We start from the raw sequence: 18,446 nt of genomic DNA, 5'->3' as shown, positions 1-18,446 counted from the left end.
ACTTTTGTCAATGTTTAAAAATGTACTTTAATTGGTAACACCTAAAAAAAATAAGTTGGTAAAAAATAAAACATTTAAGGTGTTACCAATTAAAGTATTTTTTAAAATGAATCAAACTTTCCCTTTTTACAGTGCATTGGCATAAATAATAAATGAATAATAATGAACTAAATATAAATGCCAATATTGTTTCACTGACATAAAAATCAAACAATAAGTTACACATTACAGCTAGACAAAAATGCCAGGAATGGAAAGTTAATCGGGATTCCAGCAGCTCTTGTGACTTTTTACTTGAACCGGATTTTTAGGATAAAAATAAATCATGTTTTGGCATTCCTTGTATTGTATGTTCTCATATGTCTTTATTCCAGCACTGAATTCAAAGGCAAACTATAAACTTATTGACATCAGGTGGAAGCAAAACTGTTCAATTTGTATAAAAATCAGTCATGTGAACATTATGCAATGGGCATGAGTAGAATGTCTGTCACATTATACACTGTCAAATTTTTTTTAGAAAGACGTCCAAATGTACGTTTCTCATAAAGCATTAATTTACAGAGTATATCAACCACATTTATAAAAAGGAGTTCACAAAAATGCAAACTTTAACTTCTGACAAGAAACACCTCAACAATCAAGACCTGAGAGTTCATGTGATACCACTATAACACAGAAAACAGTATGTACATTGGATAAAACGCTATATCTTTTCTTTTTCTGGCAGAGGTACATAGGAAATACAGTGGTGACATGAATTGCATTAGACCCACACAAATGCCTTCTCTTTAATCTCATCTAAACTAAATTGGTTAACATGCTATTAAATCTTTCTCATGAACGATAAAGCATGAGAAAGATCGATGAGGAGTGCATTATATGAATATATGCCGATATTGTGAAAAACAAGATCTTTAATAGCTTATAGTGTTTCATAAAATTTCACAGATGTTAGGAAAACGACATTGTTACTGAGGAATCCCTGCTAAAATCTCAATAAAAGAATGCAACATTTATTAAAAAGTGACTCTCACAGTAGAATTTCCATGCTTTGTGTTTTGTCTTTAAATTCAGCAATGAAAGACATGCCATGAAAATCAAGGGATGGAAACAATAATATTGTACCACAGGGATTCACAATCTGCATTGTTGTGCCATTAACTGCATACAATTACAACTAGACATGATCAAGTAACATATCAACACAGTTAATCTTATTAAAGATACCTGCAGAATGATTGCTTCAAAAACAAATTCTTACTCAGATGATTTTTATGAATTGCAATTAGATGGCTTATCAATCTCTTTCCAAAATGACCTTCAGAGTAGGGATGCACCGATAGTCAGATACCGATATAATAGAATGACATGTACCGATATCGAAAGATACTGATCGTTTAGCTTTGTTGAACTTGTATTAAAGTATTATGCCATAAAATCCTTTTGGATAGTAGCCGTTTTAAACAATTATATCCAATAGTGGTGGGGGAAAAGTTTTTATCTACCGATACCGATTATGGGCCGATATATCAGTGCATCCCAGATTTCTGTTTAATCAGTTTGTAAAATATTTGCACAAATGTGACCCTGTCTGTGAAGACTGCTAAAGTGTTACAATCTAACTATGAGATTAAGACCATTAACTTTTGATTTCAATCTTTGACATGACCTTACAAAGTCAATATAAAAAACATCAAGGTTATATTTTCACAGAATGTTCTTTACATTATTCAAAATGATTTATGTAGAAAACAGTAAATCATAAAAATGTCTTCAGCTGGGTTGTCAAAGGCAGGGTCACAAATGTGGCTGGAACATTTTCAAGTATAGATTTGTTCTGCTACTGTTTCATGAGGCTATTCACATGGTTAAAAATTGGTCAAAGGGTATAATTTCAGTATTTCATCATCATCATCAAATTTGTTTTTGTCAAAATAAATACATGTCGACTAAATGATACACATCAACTTGGGTTGGGTGATTCTCGCTAAATTAGACTCATGAGGTGTCATGAAACATTTTGATAAAAAAAGTAAATGCTATCAAAATAAGAAGCATACAGTTACAAACATCTCTTCATGTACTATTTTGCACATGATCTCAAATGACATACAAACCAATTTTGTTTTTTTTCCTACATTTAAGGGGAACATTTTCATTACCGCAACGTGTCCATGACTGGATTTGGGTTCTTTGACATGGAAATATTTACAATTAAAAAAATCTAAAAAATAAAAAGCTTCAGTGCATGTTATACTATAAACATTTACAGTGAAGAAACATGTGGTATTTGGTGATCGTTGGTAAATGTAAAGACAATAATAAGGAATATAAATGTGTCCAAGACCAATTTTCTCATCCTCCGCAACAATTTTCAATCATTGTTTAAGCCCTCAATTTTCAAAAAAAATTTATTGGAAGGGATATAATTGACTGTGACACTCAAAATGTCTAGCAGGTAAGCAGGTCTTATTTATTCTCTCCAGATAAAGGTTGAAATTTTATTTGTCATAGTACCTAAACAACTTTTTAGTTCTCATTACCGAAACATGGGTTTGTAAATGCATATATTTAATCTAATATCATGTTGCGGTAATGATAATTTTTGATAATCTAAAAAATTTAAATAATTCTATAGAAAATATTTTTTAAATCCTCTAAAAATAATGGTTATAGTAAGTTCAGACCTTAATCTTATATGTGCAAAAAAATTGGCTTCAAGGGCTTTTTAAAAATTCTGATGCTGGACACCTTCTAAATCTGGATTTCGTGAGAATCACCTGGTTTAACACACATCACTGATGTGATGTGTGTTAAAACAAACAAAAAAGCAATGGGTATAAGCAGGACATACCGATTTAGTGTAAATGAATGAGTGATAATCTACAACCATTTAAAACAATGACTGCATCAGACTCTGATTTGAAGATCCTAAATCTAACAAACATACCAAGTTAGGCATATTCTTGTATTTTGGAGAAAATTTAAAAATAGGTTGTGTGGATTTTCAGTCATTTACAGACTTAATACAATAAAGTTACAAAAAAGACCACAAATATTTACCGAACAGAATTATAACATTACTTCAGTAACTATTCATATATTAGGAACATACATTTTGATGCAAATATGGGGACTTGTATGTCGAGACATACATGACTTGTCAAGTAAATACAGACTGGGAAGCAGGTTATAGTACAGTATAAAAATAAATGTCTGACGCATTCAACAATGACTGCTAATAACTACTGCTTGAAAAGGCTAATAATAAATACCATAGTCGATAAAAAAAGACACACGTTGTTAGCAAGACTTGAATCCATACATAAAAACAAAAAATTTCCTTTTTGCATTCAACTCATTTTAAAGAGGACTAAAACACGAGATCCCTCTCTTAATCAGTTATACATACCCTTTATCCATTATGCATTTCTGTCATATAGCGCTGTTATAAAACTGAGCGACATCAAAAATAGTATGTACATTTTTTTTTAAATAAATAACATTTTGCTTATTTTTTTGCAATATTTTGTTCTATTTTAACATTATTGCCACAGATGGGTGTTGTGAACGAAAAGGAGGGGCGTAAGTGAGACAAATATTCTCCTAGACTGAAAAGGAGGTGTACATTACCTTGCTGTCAAACCGAGCATCACAAAAAACGAGACGCACACGAGGAACCCGGGTTATTAGGGAATAGCTGATTTGATCAGCGACATGGACGGAAACAATGCAGGGTTTATTTTGGCAATGGCGGCATTGACGGAGGGGGGTCTGATGGGAGGGGTGGGGGCTGGGATCCTCCACGAGAGCTACTGCTGTATCGGTACTCTCCGTACTGAGAGCGATAGTCAAATATTTGAGGTTGTGCCGGTTGCACTCCTTGCGCACTCAGCAGCGAGTTCAACATGTCAAAGGTGTCCTGGTACTCGTTGGACCCGCCGCCCGTGTTGTGGCCATTGGTGTCCGCCTTGGAGTGCGAGTAGTTTCCCTGATGGTGCGAGAGGCCCAGAGATGGGAGGATATCGGACCCAAGACCCACAGAGTGAGAGGACACGCCAGGAAGTGGCGGAACCTGAAATGAGTTTCTGGAGGATTTGCTTACTTTTGTGGGATGGGTGCCGGCTGATGGCTCAGGCACGCGAGTCCTTTTTCTGGATGAGGATGATGAGGAGCTCGTTCGTACACCCGAGTCACCCGAGACCTTTTTGCTACTTGCACTGGTAGAACCTGAATGTTTATGTGCCGAGGACGAGGAGGATGAAGATGAAGAACTGCCAGAGGATACGTGGTGGTGATGAGGATGATGGTGGTGATTGGAACGCTCTTTGTGTTTCTCTCGACTTTTCCCATCTTCTCCCGATCCACCTCGCCTTTCTGGAACGCGTATCCGCACCTTAATGTCCTGTTCGGACCCGCGACCGCTCCCGTGCCCTGCGCTTGCCGACTGGCCAGGCGCAGGAAAGCGCATCTTCAGAACAATGGGTGAAGGGTTGCCCGAGTCTGTGGAAGCAGAGGAGGACTGTTGCTGATGATGGTGGTGCTTGTCTTTTCTTTGCTGATTCATAAGAGCCTGGGCGGCAGTGGCGTATCCCTGTTTCACATTGGCCTCCATGTTCTCCAGCTTCCGTTTCTGTGCTGCCAGCTCATCCGCATGCTTAGCCCGGTACTCGCTCAGAGAGACTTTAGCAGGTGCGTGGAGATCATTGGACGGCAACGGCTCCTTAGCAGGAGCCTGCCAGCGCTGGGATGAAGCTGCGGCATTGCAGTCGTCTGGTGGGGAAGTCATAGAGGAATCTGAGTGAGAGGCGGAGAGGCCCATCAGACCAGCAAGCGAGCTGTCAGAAGATGCCATGGAGATCATGCTCAAAATGGCATCCGATTGGTCACCATCTTGCACCTTCGACTTCTTGGCAGTTTGACCTGCTGCCTAAATCACAAGAAATGATAGAAAATTAAACGGTTGCAGCGGAAACATCACGACCTAAAATCAGCAAATGATCTGCTTACAGTGGCCCAAGAAAGTATATAGACATAAGCCAAACTTAAAAATGCATAAAGATTAACATTTTAAGTTAAGTAGAATTTCAAAATGTTTGTTTTACAGTTCAAGAAAATGTCTTTGTTTTCAGCCCCCTCTTTGTGTGATATTGCATTTTAAATAAACTCGACATGAAATAAACGCAGTTAAACAGACTTACTTTCCAGTTTCTAATGCGTTTTAAGCGGTTGGGTGTCTTCTCCAGGATCTGAAGAAACTCATGAGTGAGGTCTGTTGAATCATCAAAGTCTTTACAACTTGTGACACCATTTTTTTTTTTTAAGTACAAAGACGTCTAGGTTACACCCAATAATATTGTGTCAATAATTTTACAAAATTCAGCCATAAACTTTCATCAGAAACATTTGATATTTCAAAAGCTACAACAACAAAATAAACAAGCTACATTTACGTACAATCCAGCAGCTCAAGGGTCACAGTAGGGTCGACGTATTCCCACCAGTGCTTGCTGTCTGTTGAAACTGGAATCTCCCAGTTTGACCATTTGCAGGCCAGATGAATACAAACGCAGGCAATGATGGGTGGGCTGTACTGCAAACAGAACGTAGTCAAGTGGAGACTGCGGCATATCCCACGATCACCGGAAACACAAAAGAAACAAAATACAAAACATTTGTGAGAAATGATTAATGTAATTATTCTGCTAGCAAAAGAAAACATTTGGAAAAAGGTATACTGGCTGTACATTGGCGTCACGTAACGTAGTCATGTTCAGAAAGCAAAAACCTTTAAGCATGTCTGACATGATTTCTTGTAAATGACATTTTTTATCATGCTGTAATGTTTGGGTTTAGTAATTTCACTTTAAAGCCAATGAAAATGATTTTAATCAGTAATTGAAATGCCTTATTTTCACAAATGACGCTTTTGTAATTTTATTGGTATTTAACGAATTTGACTGTCTTTTACTGTTAAAACCTTGCATGCAAGTTTTTTTGGCAAATACCTTCACTACTAAAAAATCCACTTCTTTTTGGACAGTAAACGGTTGCAAAATGAATAAAGATGCAATTTGAAACTTTGCAAATAATTAAAGTCAGAATTCAAAAGGCAAAAATTAAGAAACTGAACCGCACATTAGGGGGCGCTGTGATGCATGTGGCTGCCACATTCGTATTGTATTCATGCACAAGTACTAAGAAGGGACCCAAGTTTGAATGTTATCCACAGTCGTTTTTACATACGCCGCTTTGAGGACTTCGCTAAAAAAAATCAACATAGCCTTTCACAGTATTTCTAAATGGCCAGAAATAAGCGAATTTAAAAGTTTTTGATGAACATATAATACATTGCGGAAAGCATTCGGTTCATATCTATCTTTTTAAAAATATCTAATTTTTGACGGAGATGGCGTTTAGTGGCTTTTGCATCTGAGCTTTTCAAATATAGTTATGGTTGCATTTCAACCTGATTTTTAGGCAAGAATGTTTTTATTTAAGGTGGTATGATCTAAAAAAAACTAAATATATTTAAAAACTGACAGCTGTCGCATTATCAGGTCACTCGTCACACTTAAAATACAAAATACTTTCTTTGTTACGTGGGCTGTGTGCACTAGCTGTATACCGAAACCTTGCAAAAATAGCAAGTTTAAGATTACTACGGTCACATGCTATGCCAAGTACACCCTTTGAAAATGAACATACCTGTTTGTTGCCATGAAATATGATGTTTGAGCCAAGTCCTTACTCGCTGGAACAACAATAACAAAAAACAATCCAAAATATTAAACTACGTATCACCAAGAAAATACATTTCTCTGTTTAATAGGGATGCACCGAATGTTCGGCAACCAAAATTATTCGGCCGAAAATAGCAAAAAATATTTTCGGTGTTCGGCCGAACAAGTGTAAAGACGAAATAATTTTTGCCGAACAATGAAGTTTTTGATGACTGACTGAATAGCAACCACGCAGAGTAAGAGGCGCGCAATCCGCAAACATGTTGGTAAGCATTTTAAAGTGTCAGAAAAAGGCACGAAAAAACATACAGCACTACAAGTATCCTTTATCATTTAAAAATCAAGACTTTTCTAGGCGGAAAATCGCAACTTTTTAATTTTCTGTTGGTCTTAGTACATAATGGCCCTCATTTATCATTCTTGCGTAGAAACGGGCGTATATGTTGGCGTAAGATTATGCTTTCACCCCTCTCACCGCCTGATTTATGAAACTGTGCGTACCTCTGAAATTCAGGTGTAAGCAATACCTGCCCTTCATAAATGCCGCGACTGAAAACAATCGTCATTAGAATAACACGCCCATATAAATTCAAGTCTCCGCTTCCCCCACACCCTCATTTTACGCCATTGACACACGGAAGACGGCAAAGAAGAGAAACCAGGGAAGTGGAAAGAAACAAAATTGTTTTATTTGGGAGTTTAAAGAGTGGGATTAAAGACACATTAATAATTGCATAACAATTTGTAATATTTGTATAATTATTTTTTATTATTAATGACACTTATTGATATTTAGAAGAATAATTATTTATTATTATTATTATTTACTGTTGTCTACATCTAAATTATATGTCTGCAATTTTTGAAGTAATAATAATTGTAATAGTAATTACGAAATATTATAATAATTAATTTCAAGGAACAAACTGTTGAATATTGGGAACGAATTCTAAATTTATGGCCATACTTTAGACTAAATAAGAAAAAGAAGTGTCCATAATGTAGCATAAAAGATAATTCATGGCCATGATTTTGTCCGCATGTCATCATGATCGGATTTATGGCTCCATTCAACACAAGCATTTTACCTTACCTATTCATGTGTGGCTATTTATTTATCATCGAATGGTTTGTAACTAGCTTACCTTTTGATGCATTATTACCATGTTTTCGTAGCACATCCTTGTGCTTTCTTGCAATGTGCCCCTTCAGATTCCAGGAGGAATATTTGCTAACTTTTACAGTCTCTCCGCACTCCCTTTCAATGTTTTCTTCCTGTCCAATCTTAACTTTGATTTTTACTTTACATTTATGTATAAGGCTTGAATTCCATAACTTATTGCTAGACGTTTTTACAGATTCTCGAACTAGCAAATTATCAAAGGGCGTTCTGGGTTCAACGAGCAGTGCCGATGGTAATACCGCACCGCTCAACGCTCCGCTCACGTGCTCTGCCCTGAAACGGCTCGCAACTGAAGTAATACATATGCATACAAATCAAGTGCTTTGGTAAAGTCACACAAATGTTGTTTTTTACAGTGGGTCATAATATATTATATACTATTTTAGTTTGTTAGTGCATGTGTTGTGTTAGGATTTTTTTCCTGTGCATTTCCTAACTCAAAACGTGCGTACACCACCTCCTGAGCTGGCGTAGGATTTGAGCGTGCCGTACGCCAACGTCCATATTGATAAATCTCAAAGTCACCGTGGTTTTGGGTGTACGCTGGAAATTTGGTGTACACACTTTTGATAAATGAGGGCCAATGTCACTACAGAACAGTCAATTTTTAAAAAGGAAAAATATCGAAACTGTTTTTTATAACGCGATTCTAATGGTCTAATCAGATTCAATGGATTATGCTAAGCTATGCTAAAAGTGGTATCGCCAGACCCAAAGATCGGCTGAATGGATTCCAAAACGGTAAAAATCAAATGTTAAAACTCTAGGGGAGCTGGAAAATTAGCTTTTTTTTAAAAGTGGAGTGTCCCTTTAAGGCAGAGTATTAAATAGGTTTTTGCATTTTGTGCAAGAATTAAAGATCGGATTAATATCCGTTTAACCAAGACTCATGTATGTGGTCAAATGTAAATGGAACAGTTTTAACAAGTATATCTGATCAGAGAAGTGATCAGGTGTAAGGCCCTATAATGACTGCAGGAATGTTAAACAAAATTTCATTTTTTTTTCTTAAATATAGTAAAACGGACATTTTGAAAATTTAACTTGTGCAATGGTGAAAAAGGCAAAATAATTAGGAAAATAGTTCTTATAGTTCAAAATTTTTCTTTTCGGTGCATCCCTACAATTAAAAAAATGATGATGGTCCTTACCTCTCACCAGCTGGGTGCATTTGACTACATGTGTGTGAGGATGATCAATGGTGATCTCAAATGCTGGAAGGAACAGAGAGAGAAAGAGAGGTATTTAGATTTCGGTTAGGACCATAATAAAGGTGAAACACCTACAGATATGCTATATGAATGAGTGAGTGAGTGAATCACAAACACAGGTCTTCCTGTGCTCGCTCGCTCGGACACATCTATGCAAGTGCCTGTGGGCAATTTGGTTACAGTCAAAATATTTTCAAACAAATGACCACAACGGGGACCAGAAGAGAATTCCTGAAAACTACACGTCCGGCAAAACGCTGGGCATCACAGCAGAACATTGGCAATTGTATACTCAAGGCTACAAATCAACATACTGGAAAAGAAATGGGTGAAGTTAGGGCTGGGCAGTATGACCGTATCAACAACAAGACTTTGGAAATCCTATTTTTTTCAGTGGTTAGATTTGCAAGGCTATCACAGTTGGTAGGGATGCATTATGTTATATAAACTTACACTACAATTACGCATTTTGTCCAAAGAGACTTACAGTGCATTCAAGTTTACATCAAGATGCTCCCTGGAATCAAACTCATGATTTATTTGTTGCTAACAAAATGCTTTACCAAATGAACTACTGGAAAGAAACATGTCCGATTAAAGATGAACTTGCTTTTTAAGGAGTTATTGCCAAGCATTGCATGCGTCGATTAAAATGAAGTTGGTACTATTTATTGTACAATCTTGGTTTTAAATTAATATTTAGATACCACATCACATAATAAATTTGCTAAAAGAATTTGATCATACCACCCATCCTTACCATCATAAAAAACACATAGGAAAAATTTCACTGTCCAGTTGAAAAAAAAAATGACAAAGGCGAGACAATAACAATGTCTCTTTATCGGCACCTTTAATGGTCATGTTGACTTCTGGGAATATGCAGGGAATGAGAGTAAATGTGGTTATTCAGTGCATCTCTCTAGTATGGTGATTCACTGACCCATTCTCACCCTTCCAAACTTACCCAGGGTCTGGAGTATAATGCTCTCAAGAATGACCAGGTCCTGGGCTTGTTGCAGGTATGTCTGAGATTAAGAGGACAGGCAGATTACTCACATGGACTCTTGGTCATGGGCTACACGCTCACTCACTCTCATTAAAATATACTGACCCTCTTTGAGCAACAAGCCAATCAGCACCTTATAATACAAAGTATGGCCCTTCAATTAATCAGTATGTGAAAGTGTGACCTATACATATAGTACTGAAGTATCATAGGATCTGTACTAACAAGTAAAGAAAGGAAGAAAAAAGATTTTAAATATCCAGCCTATGAGAAAAAAAGGAGTTCATTTCAGCAAAAGTACAAAATAATAATCTTCCTCAGACTATGTGGGTTACACAACCTGTTAAAAAAAGGGAATGTTATGATTCGTGTTCGGTGCTAGTGGTGACAAATCAAAAATTTGACATTTAATAAAGCATTTAAACACGCATGCTCTCAGAAGTGTTGATGAATTGAGGGGATTAATCTACTTTTAGAATTCTCCTCTAACACGGCACCTATAAAAATGGTTCATCACTGTAAAGAAACGATACTTATCAATCACATTTTACAAATAAAAACCACGTAAAATACCTCCTCGGTTTAAATTCACAAGCATGGAGACCATTCACATCAATACTTACATCGCTCCTTGTGTCTGGCGGTGGGTCCTGAGGATGAAGACATGCATGGGCCACCTTGATCACATGCTCCAACTTGCGGGGCTGTTCCTCCACCTTTGCTGCTAAAAACAGGGCTGCGGGGGCAATCACCTGTGAACCAGGTGTGAAAAAAAATAAGAAGCAGCAGTAGACCAACGCAAATCGTTGTGAAAACAAATGTTAATGTGATAACTTACATTTCGGTGGAAGCGGGTGAAGGACTGGATCATGTAAAATCGATGCATGTACACAATGGCTGTGTTAATTGTAAGTTGCGACCTGAACATCTGAGGTTAAGGATTATAATGGTTTGAGCAGATCAGCATGGAAAACAATATTGGAAAAGTGAAATCTTGTGCTATTTGTTTACGTCCCATTTGGGGGGGGGAATACATACTTCCAAGTCACGGATATTCAAATAATATTTACATTTGTGCATTTGGCAATGTCTTTTGTAGCAAATTTAAGCTTTACATTTCATTAGTATGTGTGAACCTGGGGGTGAACCCATGACCTTTGGGCTCCTAATACAATGCCCTACCAAGTGAACTACACAGAAAATATCCATAAAAATACTTCAGAACCATTTTTCAAGAACAAAACCTACAAACAGACAACACTTTACATTTAAATGTATCAACCAAAGAAGAAATAAACAAATAACCATAAACCTAAGCTGAAACTCTCGTATTGATTCCCAAATTGCAATGTTTCCTGAGCAAACCAAACCTATCTAATATAACATTAAAAAAAACTTACATAGTCTAGACAACATACAAGGATTACTGCGTAATGTAAACATATCACATAAACAACAAAATAATGTATAAACAACCGTGGGAACAAAAGTGACACAGGCTGCGCTATTGTTAAGTGGGAGCGACACATCTAGATAGGCCTCGAGGCCTCAACTAAGCCAAAAAACCACAAACTGGTACACAAACTTGCATTTTATAAGCGTCACTAAAGTAGTTTTACAACACAAAGGCGTATTTAGTGACATTGGACCCGTTTAAATGTGATAATAATGTAAAAACACAACACCAGGCATGCCGCCCAAACCGGCTTCAGACTGGAAACGAAACGACAAGCTGAGAAAGATACACGTTGAGTCGCTGTCCCATGTCCTGTAGCAGGTTCGCAGCTTGCTGTCGGTACGAGAGCTCTTTGTCGGGATCGAGTCCCGCTCGGCGAGACGGACTGTTTTCGATTTGTTCGCGTGTAAAATACCATTTATTTCTATTAACCGAAGGCGAAGGGAACGAAGCCGCCATTACTGAGAAGGACAATGTTTTAAAATCTCACTGCGTCACAGGAAGCGCATCATCCACGGCTCGCTGGAACGCGAATGTGACGTGCGTTGACACTGAAGTTTTAGTGTAAAAGTAATAAAATTGATTACATCATGCATAGCTTTTAAGTTAATTAAAATGTTTTATTTATTTTTAAAATGTGTTTTTTATCATCCCAATCTACCCCCTCAAAAATGGAAGAATTAAATGTTTCAAAGATTTTTCTAGATTTTTTTCTAGTATTTTCTACGTATCCACCCGAATGTTAATGCGAATTATGCAATCTGTGTCGCATCTTTTTATTTTATATTGTATAATCCTAAATGCATAATATGTATTGCATATATGAAACAAAGTCATAATTGGACATAAAAAAGCAGCAGGTCTAAGTACTTTAGATCAAATGAAAAGTAAAGGCCAGATGCTATAGGTCTATTTATTGCTATATTATGGATCTATAATTGTCTGTGCAAATATGATAATTATAAAATGCTATTTAGTTTGGGAATTATTACATTATTATTTTAATTGTGTGTAAAGTTATTCCCAATATTACATAACGCTATATTTGAACTTTTATTTTGAAAAATAATGTAAGACCATTTGCTCGGTTGCACTTTTATATTTAAAAATATAAATTACAGGCTATAATGGTGCATTATATTTTATTCTCTGTCAAAATTTGAAAAACATAGCCATTTTATTAAATATAAAATATGTGTGTTTTCTCATACATTAGCTCTGAAATTTGGGTAAGTTATTTTTATAGCACGATTGCGCCCTCTGCTGAAGGACACTTACACAGGACTCAGAATCAAACAACAGTGACGAAGGCGGAAGCGTTTATGCATCTTTTTGAGCTGTGGTGTGTCTGATCAACATGACTGAGACGAAAGACAAAAATGTTAGCGATATTCCGATCGATGGATTCAGCAATGTCCGTATTACATCAGTGTGGACCTTTCTACAGTCTGTAAGTCTGAAGCAGCGCTATATTGTCTATATTTACAACAGTAATCTTTCATTTGTTGTTATTCGGGACAGACAGAGCAACGTTGGATACCTGAGTTTTTTTTTAACAAACAGATAATAATTTGGTGATATTGTCGTCTAGGTTGACTGGTCTGAGTCCTGGCTGATGGGTCTTGTAGCGTTTCATGTCATCTGTTTTGCTGTCACCATCCTGTGCCGCAAGTACTATCGACTCCAGATCTGCCAGTTTCTCTTGATGGGTAACCTAACTTTTTTACTCTGTTTTGTATTTTGTAAACTGTTGGAAATTGCAGCTTACTGTAGTATATTGTTTATCACATCCTGTTAATGTATACAATTCTGCTACATTAACTACATTACATTGATAAGCTGTAATAAATATTGTAGTATACTTTAAATTTTACTAAGATAAGATAAAACACTATAATATATATAGTAAACACTAAAGTATACAACAGTTTTTTTATGTATGGTAAAAAAAATCCATTACCATTCCTTATTACGGTATCTGTTATATTAATGGGAACTACTTAAATAAAGTTTTGTGACTCCATCCCAAATATAAGATCTTGTTAGGAAGCACTTAAATGTTTTGTTATTATAAACAACAAACATGTTATTTTCTCTTTCTGCAGTTGCTATGGTTTACAGCGCAGAATATCTGAATGAGCTTGCAGCAATGAACTGGAGGTGTGTTTAGCACTCACTGCACCCCTTAAACAAACCTGAGGGTCACATCATGTTTTTATTGTTGTTATTAAATCAATACTTCTGTTTATAGGTCTTTTTCGAGGTTTCAGTACTTTGATTCGAAAGGAATGTTCATATCACTAGTATACTCAGTCCCGCTCTTGCTCAACACAATCATTATTGTGGTAAGCTTTTTCTAGTTTTCCTTTTATAATATTTATGTCATTCCAAAATGTGTTTTGCCATCGAAGTCAGCATGAAATACCATCTGACATCAACCCATAAGGAAAGCCAAATCAGTCGAGGAGCAAGCTGTGACATAATACAAGGAATGAATGTATAGATCAAAACTTTACAGTAATGCCAGAAATTCGTAATAAGAAGTAAAAAATAAGCATTTGTTGAATTTGATGTTGTTTTATTTTAGCCTGAATTCAATTAAAATGAATTTTAAACTCTGTTTCTGTGTTTTAGGCTTTTTGGGTATGGGGGACCTTTTCGACCATGATTGAATTGAAGACGCTGCAATTGAAGAAAAGAGCTGCCAAACAGAAGAATAAGAAAACTCAATAGAGAGACCGGACATGAGCTGGACAAGTGGTGAAAGGGTGGCGTTCTCATTGAGTATAAACCATTGAGATGTTATTGTGATCATAAGAAATAAGCAGGGTCTTAAATTTAAGTGGCCAGCAAACACAACATGAAAGATGCAACTTTATGTAACACATTGAACAAAGGTAGATTATATTATACAACTGCTTTGTGTAAATATACCATTCAGATATGTTTGTCGTTATTAACATTTTTAAAAACACTTTTTTTCTTTGAGTATTTGTGATGAACATGTAAATTGTATATTTATGTCAATAAACCAAATGTGTTTTTATTTGTATTGTTATTTCTAATCAAAATGTAAAAAGTTTGTTTACCAGAAGAGTTCCTTGAATCATCAGGTTATTCACAAACTCATGAAAGTAAAAATAAAATATGAAAATTCCAAATATAGGAAATTCTGACCCATTTTAATTAAAACCTTTCCCCTAGTGGTCTCTAAACCAGCAAGATGATGCCAGGGGTGCCCCAGTTTTATTACATCAGTTGATTGTGTAATTTAATGTTTTGAGTAATTAAAAATGTAAGTTTGAGATTAATTTGCTTTCGGGAAGGGTTGCCAGGTTTTCACAGCAAAACCCACCCAATTGCTACTTTAAACTAACCCCAAGTGCGTTTCAAGGGGGGCGCTCTGGTAAAATCTGAGTTTTTGGCAGGGTTGTTCTGATAACTTTGTGAACCACTCTCTCACTCTAGGCTTTAGTTATAAGTAAAATACCTTTCTTTAACCAGTAGAGGGGGTAGTATACTTATTCCCCAGGGTTTGATGTTGTCAAATGTGCATGCTTAAAGGGGGGCTTAATGCTACTTCATGCATTCAGACTTTTTAACACAGTTTAAGATTTTAACCCTCATGCTTAACATAAGCAAAGTGTCAAAAAAGCAGTTGAGTTTGTGACAGAGTATTTCAGGGCCAAACTCACTCCTCCTTTATCCTACAAGTTTCTGAAAGTTTTTTTAGAACAGGGATATCTGTTACAACTGATTAACCCCATATTCCTTTTATGGGCCTTTACCACCAGAAAAGCACACCTGCACTGCACGTCAATTGAGAGCAAGAATGCTCATTAGCATTGCTCCGTTGAGTAGAAGTCACCGGTATCAGTGCACAGCACGCGACAAGTTTGTTTTATCAAGATGGTTCGACAAAAGGAGTGTGTTTTTGGATGTAAGGATGTTATTTAGCTTTCCCTGTCTTAAGACAACAGTGGATGCAGTTCATTTTTCCCAGACAGCTACGTAATTGCAAATGGGTTTATGATTATTCCCTGGCTGCATTTCGGAGAGAATTGCTTTACAAACAAGCCTCAGTTTAATGCCACATTTGCCACTTGTTTACAACTGATGGAGCGGTCCCAACTTTAAAAGACCCTGTTTAAGAGTCGCAACCACAGGTGTAAGTAATTTAAAATCTCAAGTGTTTTGCTTTCTATCGGCGCATACGTGCATGTAATGTAAACAACAACAGCAAACATTTTCCATCTTCAGTTGCCATTGTACTACACTTACGACATTTACACCTTTTAAATGGGCAAATGTAGAAAAAACACATTAAGATTTACATTGAATTTTTTATTAAAACAGCGGATAAACAAGGATTAATTACCAGATAGAGACGTCCTGCTTTAATCGTTGCTGTTGTTCCCGTTGATCAATTACTGACCCAGTATCCGATTGTGGATCATATGTGTAAAGCTGCATTCAGACTAGCAGTAGCAGAGTGATGCGATCTCATTCATTTTAATGGAAGCTTGGAAAACACGCACTATTCCCCTCAAACGCATCTTCACTCAAGTTAAAAATTTTCAACTCAAGCGAAAAATTAGCATGACACGAAGTTAAATCCCGCGAGTAATCTAGAGCGAGTAATGCTACGTACACACCAAACGCGGGGCATCACGTTACTCGCTCTAAATTACTCGCGGGATTTAACTTTGTGTCATGCTAATTTCTTTCTCGAGTGGAATATTTTCAACTTGGGCTAAGATGCATTTGAGGCGAATACCGCGTGTTTTCGCAGCTAACGTGCCGCCCATATCGCGTCATTCGCATCGCCTCACGCAAGGACACGTCTGATGGCGTCTTTGCATAGCCTGGCTCCGCCCTCCTACGTGCTTCGGTTTAATTTTCATTTCGCTTCAGTACTACGTCTGGGACTGCTCTGTAGAGTTTTGTTGTCTCCTGCAAAAATCTGCAGGACCAATCAGCGAACAGATGGGGGTGGCTAAGAACGATGACGCTGAGGTCGTGCGTCAGTTTGAGTTGTAGTTCAGTAATGGCAAGGGTTTGCTAAGTTTTGTTTGTCTGATTATTCTGACTTGTTGTTTCCGGCCGGTTTCGGTGCATGATATGACGTATACGACCACACGTTAGCGATTGCCAATGGCAGATCCTGAGTGACTCTGGGCAGATCCAATAGTTTTAAACTTCAACACTCCTTAATGGAAGTAACGCTTTGCAATGGAGCGTGGCCAGACTCTCTGTACAAATGAAATATATGTACGAGAGTCTGGTTGGACCAGGCTAGTCTTTGCATTGACTTTGTATGTAATCTACTTGTGCAAATTGTTGAACTCGCGTCTGGTGTGAACTCATAGTAACGCAATGCCCCATGTTTGGTGTGTACGTAGCATAAGATTAGTATCCAAAGGCTGCGCATACTTGTAACTGTTTAGCTCCGCCCACCATACTCCTTTAAATGTTCGTCATTCAACAGAAAGGCTGTTCTGTCTTTTAATAATCAAACACGAAAGACTCTTTGGACATATGAAGGATGAAATACTACTCTATAGGTAACCAAGATTAACCTTAGATTGGCAAAAACGGTGTGTGTTATGTGAGCTTTAACTATCATTGGAAGCATTGAAGAGTTTAGGATTACAGTGCATTTAGGGATACATGTATTTTGTAATTAGGTTAACATTTGAAGCTCTTGACTTCAAGAACGTTTAAAATATTTGATCTGATTTGATCGGTGATAATGATCCGATTTCAGGCTTCATAAAAGTTTTACGTGACAAAATCTAAATGTCAGTACTGGCCTTCAATCCAGCAATTTATCTCTCTTAATAAAAGCATGCATGCTTAGATCCACCTTTAGGTTATAAAGATTTATTCTGTATTTTTTTAGTTTATAGTTACAATGCTTTCTTCTCCAGCCCTGTCAGTTTTATAACTACCAATCTTTCTCAAAGTCTTAAGATTGAATGTTTCTACCCTTGAAAGAGACAACATTCCTCATATATTTTCATAATCCTTGACTATGATACAGTGAATGTCATCATGATGATATCAAACTTGACTCCCCACATCTTTCTCTCTGATGTGCATCTGCAGCTGTGGATTACAAGTTTTACACTGGATCTCACACAAATCATCTGCAAACCATTACAAACTCCTGGCACGAGCAACAAGAAATGAACAAATCTGCTCATATTCCTCTATCATCTCCTTAAACTTGACCCACACCTCTCCCGAGAGACAATAATAGATGGTGTTGAAATTGAGTATAAATGATGAGTTAGTAACGTCTTTCTGCCAGACAAATAAAACGGGTGTAAAAATTCACGTTATACTGTTTTCAAAGTGAGACCTTGAGAGTTTATCTTCATGTGCTTGCATGTGATGTAAATATCAGTATCCATTATCAATCTATTTGTCAATTGTTTGAGTCATCAACCTCAGAAGTAAAAGAAATCTGTGTTTTCTAGGAGATCGGTGAGTATTTGTAATAAACATTGTCATCATTTCCTCTAAATGAACATATCCCTTACATTACCATAAGTGCTGTGGGGCAGCGCAGTTCCTGTTAGCGCCATGGTACTTCCTGGATTATCACTAGATGCTGGAGATCTGTCTTGATGTTCTGACAGCCATCAAAACTTTGAGAAGACATGAATGCTCTTAATCAATCAATCACTCAAATCAATGTAAGGTATTAATTATGATTTCAAGGAAGTCATTAAAGGGAGTAAACTTTAAAGGAAAACTCTAAATCATTTACTAAGCAACTTTTTTCCCAAACCCATATGAGTTTTGCTCATTCATGAAACACAAAGATATGTAGGAT

At 36.7% G+C, this 18,446-nt stretch overlaps 2 protein-coding genes across 4 annotated transcripts; one reads left to right on the top strand and one right to left on the bottom strand.

The window, feature by feature from the left end:
- Window positions 1–340: 340 nt before the first annotated feature.
- On the bottom strand, window positions 341–12,152 carry ccnt1 (cyclin T1). 3 transcript variants are annotated; one of them, XM_055188429.2, is made up of 9 exons: window positions 11,895–12,152; window positions 10,988–11,069; window positions 10,773–10,901; window positions 10,108–10,168; window positions 9,081–9,143; window positions 6,712–6,757; window positions 5,461–5,624; window positions 5,205–5,275; window positions 341–4,933 (listed from the first exon to the last, which is right to left on the bottom strand). In XM_055188429.2, the coding sequence occupies exons 1-9, from the start codon at window positions 12,062–12,064 to the stop codon at window positions 3,743–3,745; spliced, it is 1,977 nt and encodes a 658-aa protein (XP_055044404.2). In that variant the 5' UTR covers window positions 12,065–12,152; the 3' UTR covers window positions 341–3,742. The 3 variants fall into 3 exon arrangements, with proteins under 3 accessions (XP_055044404.2, XP_055044403.2, XP_055044406.2); XM_055188428.2 differs by having other exon boundaries at window positions 6,712–6,767; window positions 9,082–9,143; XM_055188431.2 differs by lacking the exons at window positions 10,108–10,168; window positions 11,895–12,152 and having other exon boundaries at window positions 6,712–6,767; window positions 9,082–9,143.
- A 713-nt stretch (window positions 12,153–12,865) lies between these two features.
- On the top strand, window positions 12,866–14,651 carry tmem18 (transmembrane protein 18). The gene is made up of 5 exons (XM_055188438.2): window positions 12,866–13,055; window positions 13,197–13,314; window positions 13,711–13,765; window positions 13,857–13,950; window positions 14,240–14,651. Exons 1-5 carry the CDS (start codon window positions 12,963–12,965, stop codon window positions 14,336–14,338), a joined length of 459 nt encoding a protein of 152 aa, XP_055044413.1. The 5' UTR covers window positions 12,866–12,962; the 3' UTR covers window positions 14,339–14,651.
- Window positions 14,652–18,446: the final 3,795 nt, after the last annotated feature.

The sequence above is a fragment of the Misgurnus anguillicaudatus genome, chromosome 13, assembly GCF_027580225.2.
Source record: "Misgurnus anguillicaudatus chromosome 13, ASM2758022v2, whole genome shotgun sequence".
In the NCBI taxonomy this organism is placed as follows: domain Eukaryota; kingdom Metazoa; phylum Chordata; class Actinopteri; order Cypriniformes; family Cobitidae; genus Misgurnus; species Misgurnus anguillicaudatus.
The sequence above is the reverse complement of the archived record's forward strand: the minus strand, read 5'-3'. Positions and strand labels throughout refer to the sequence as shown.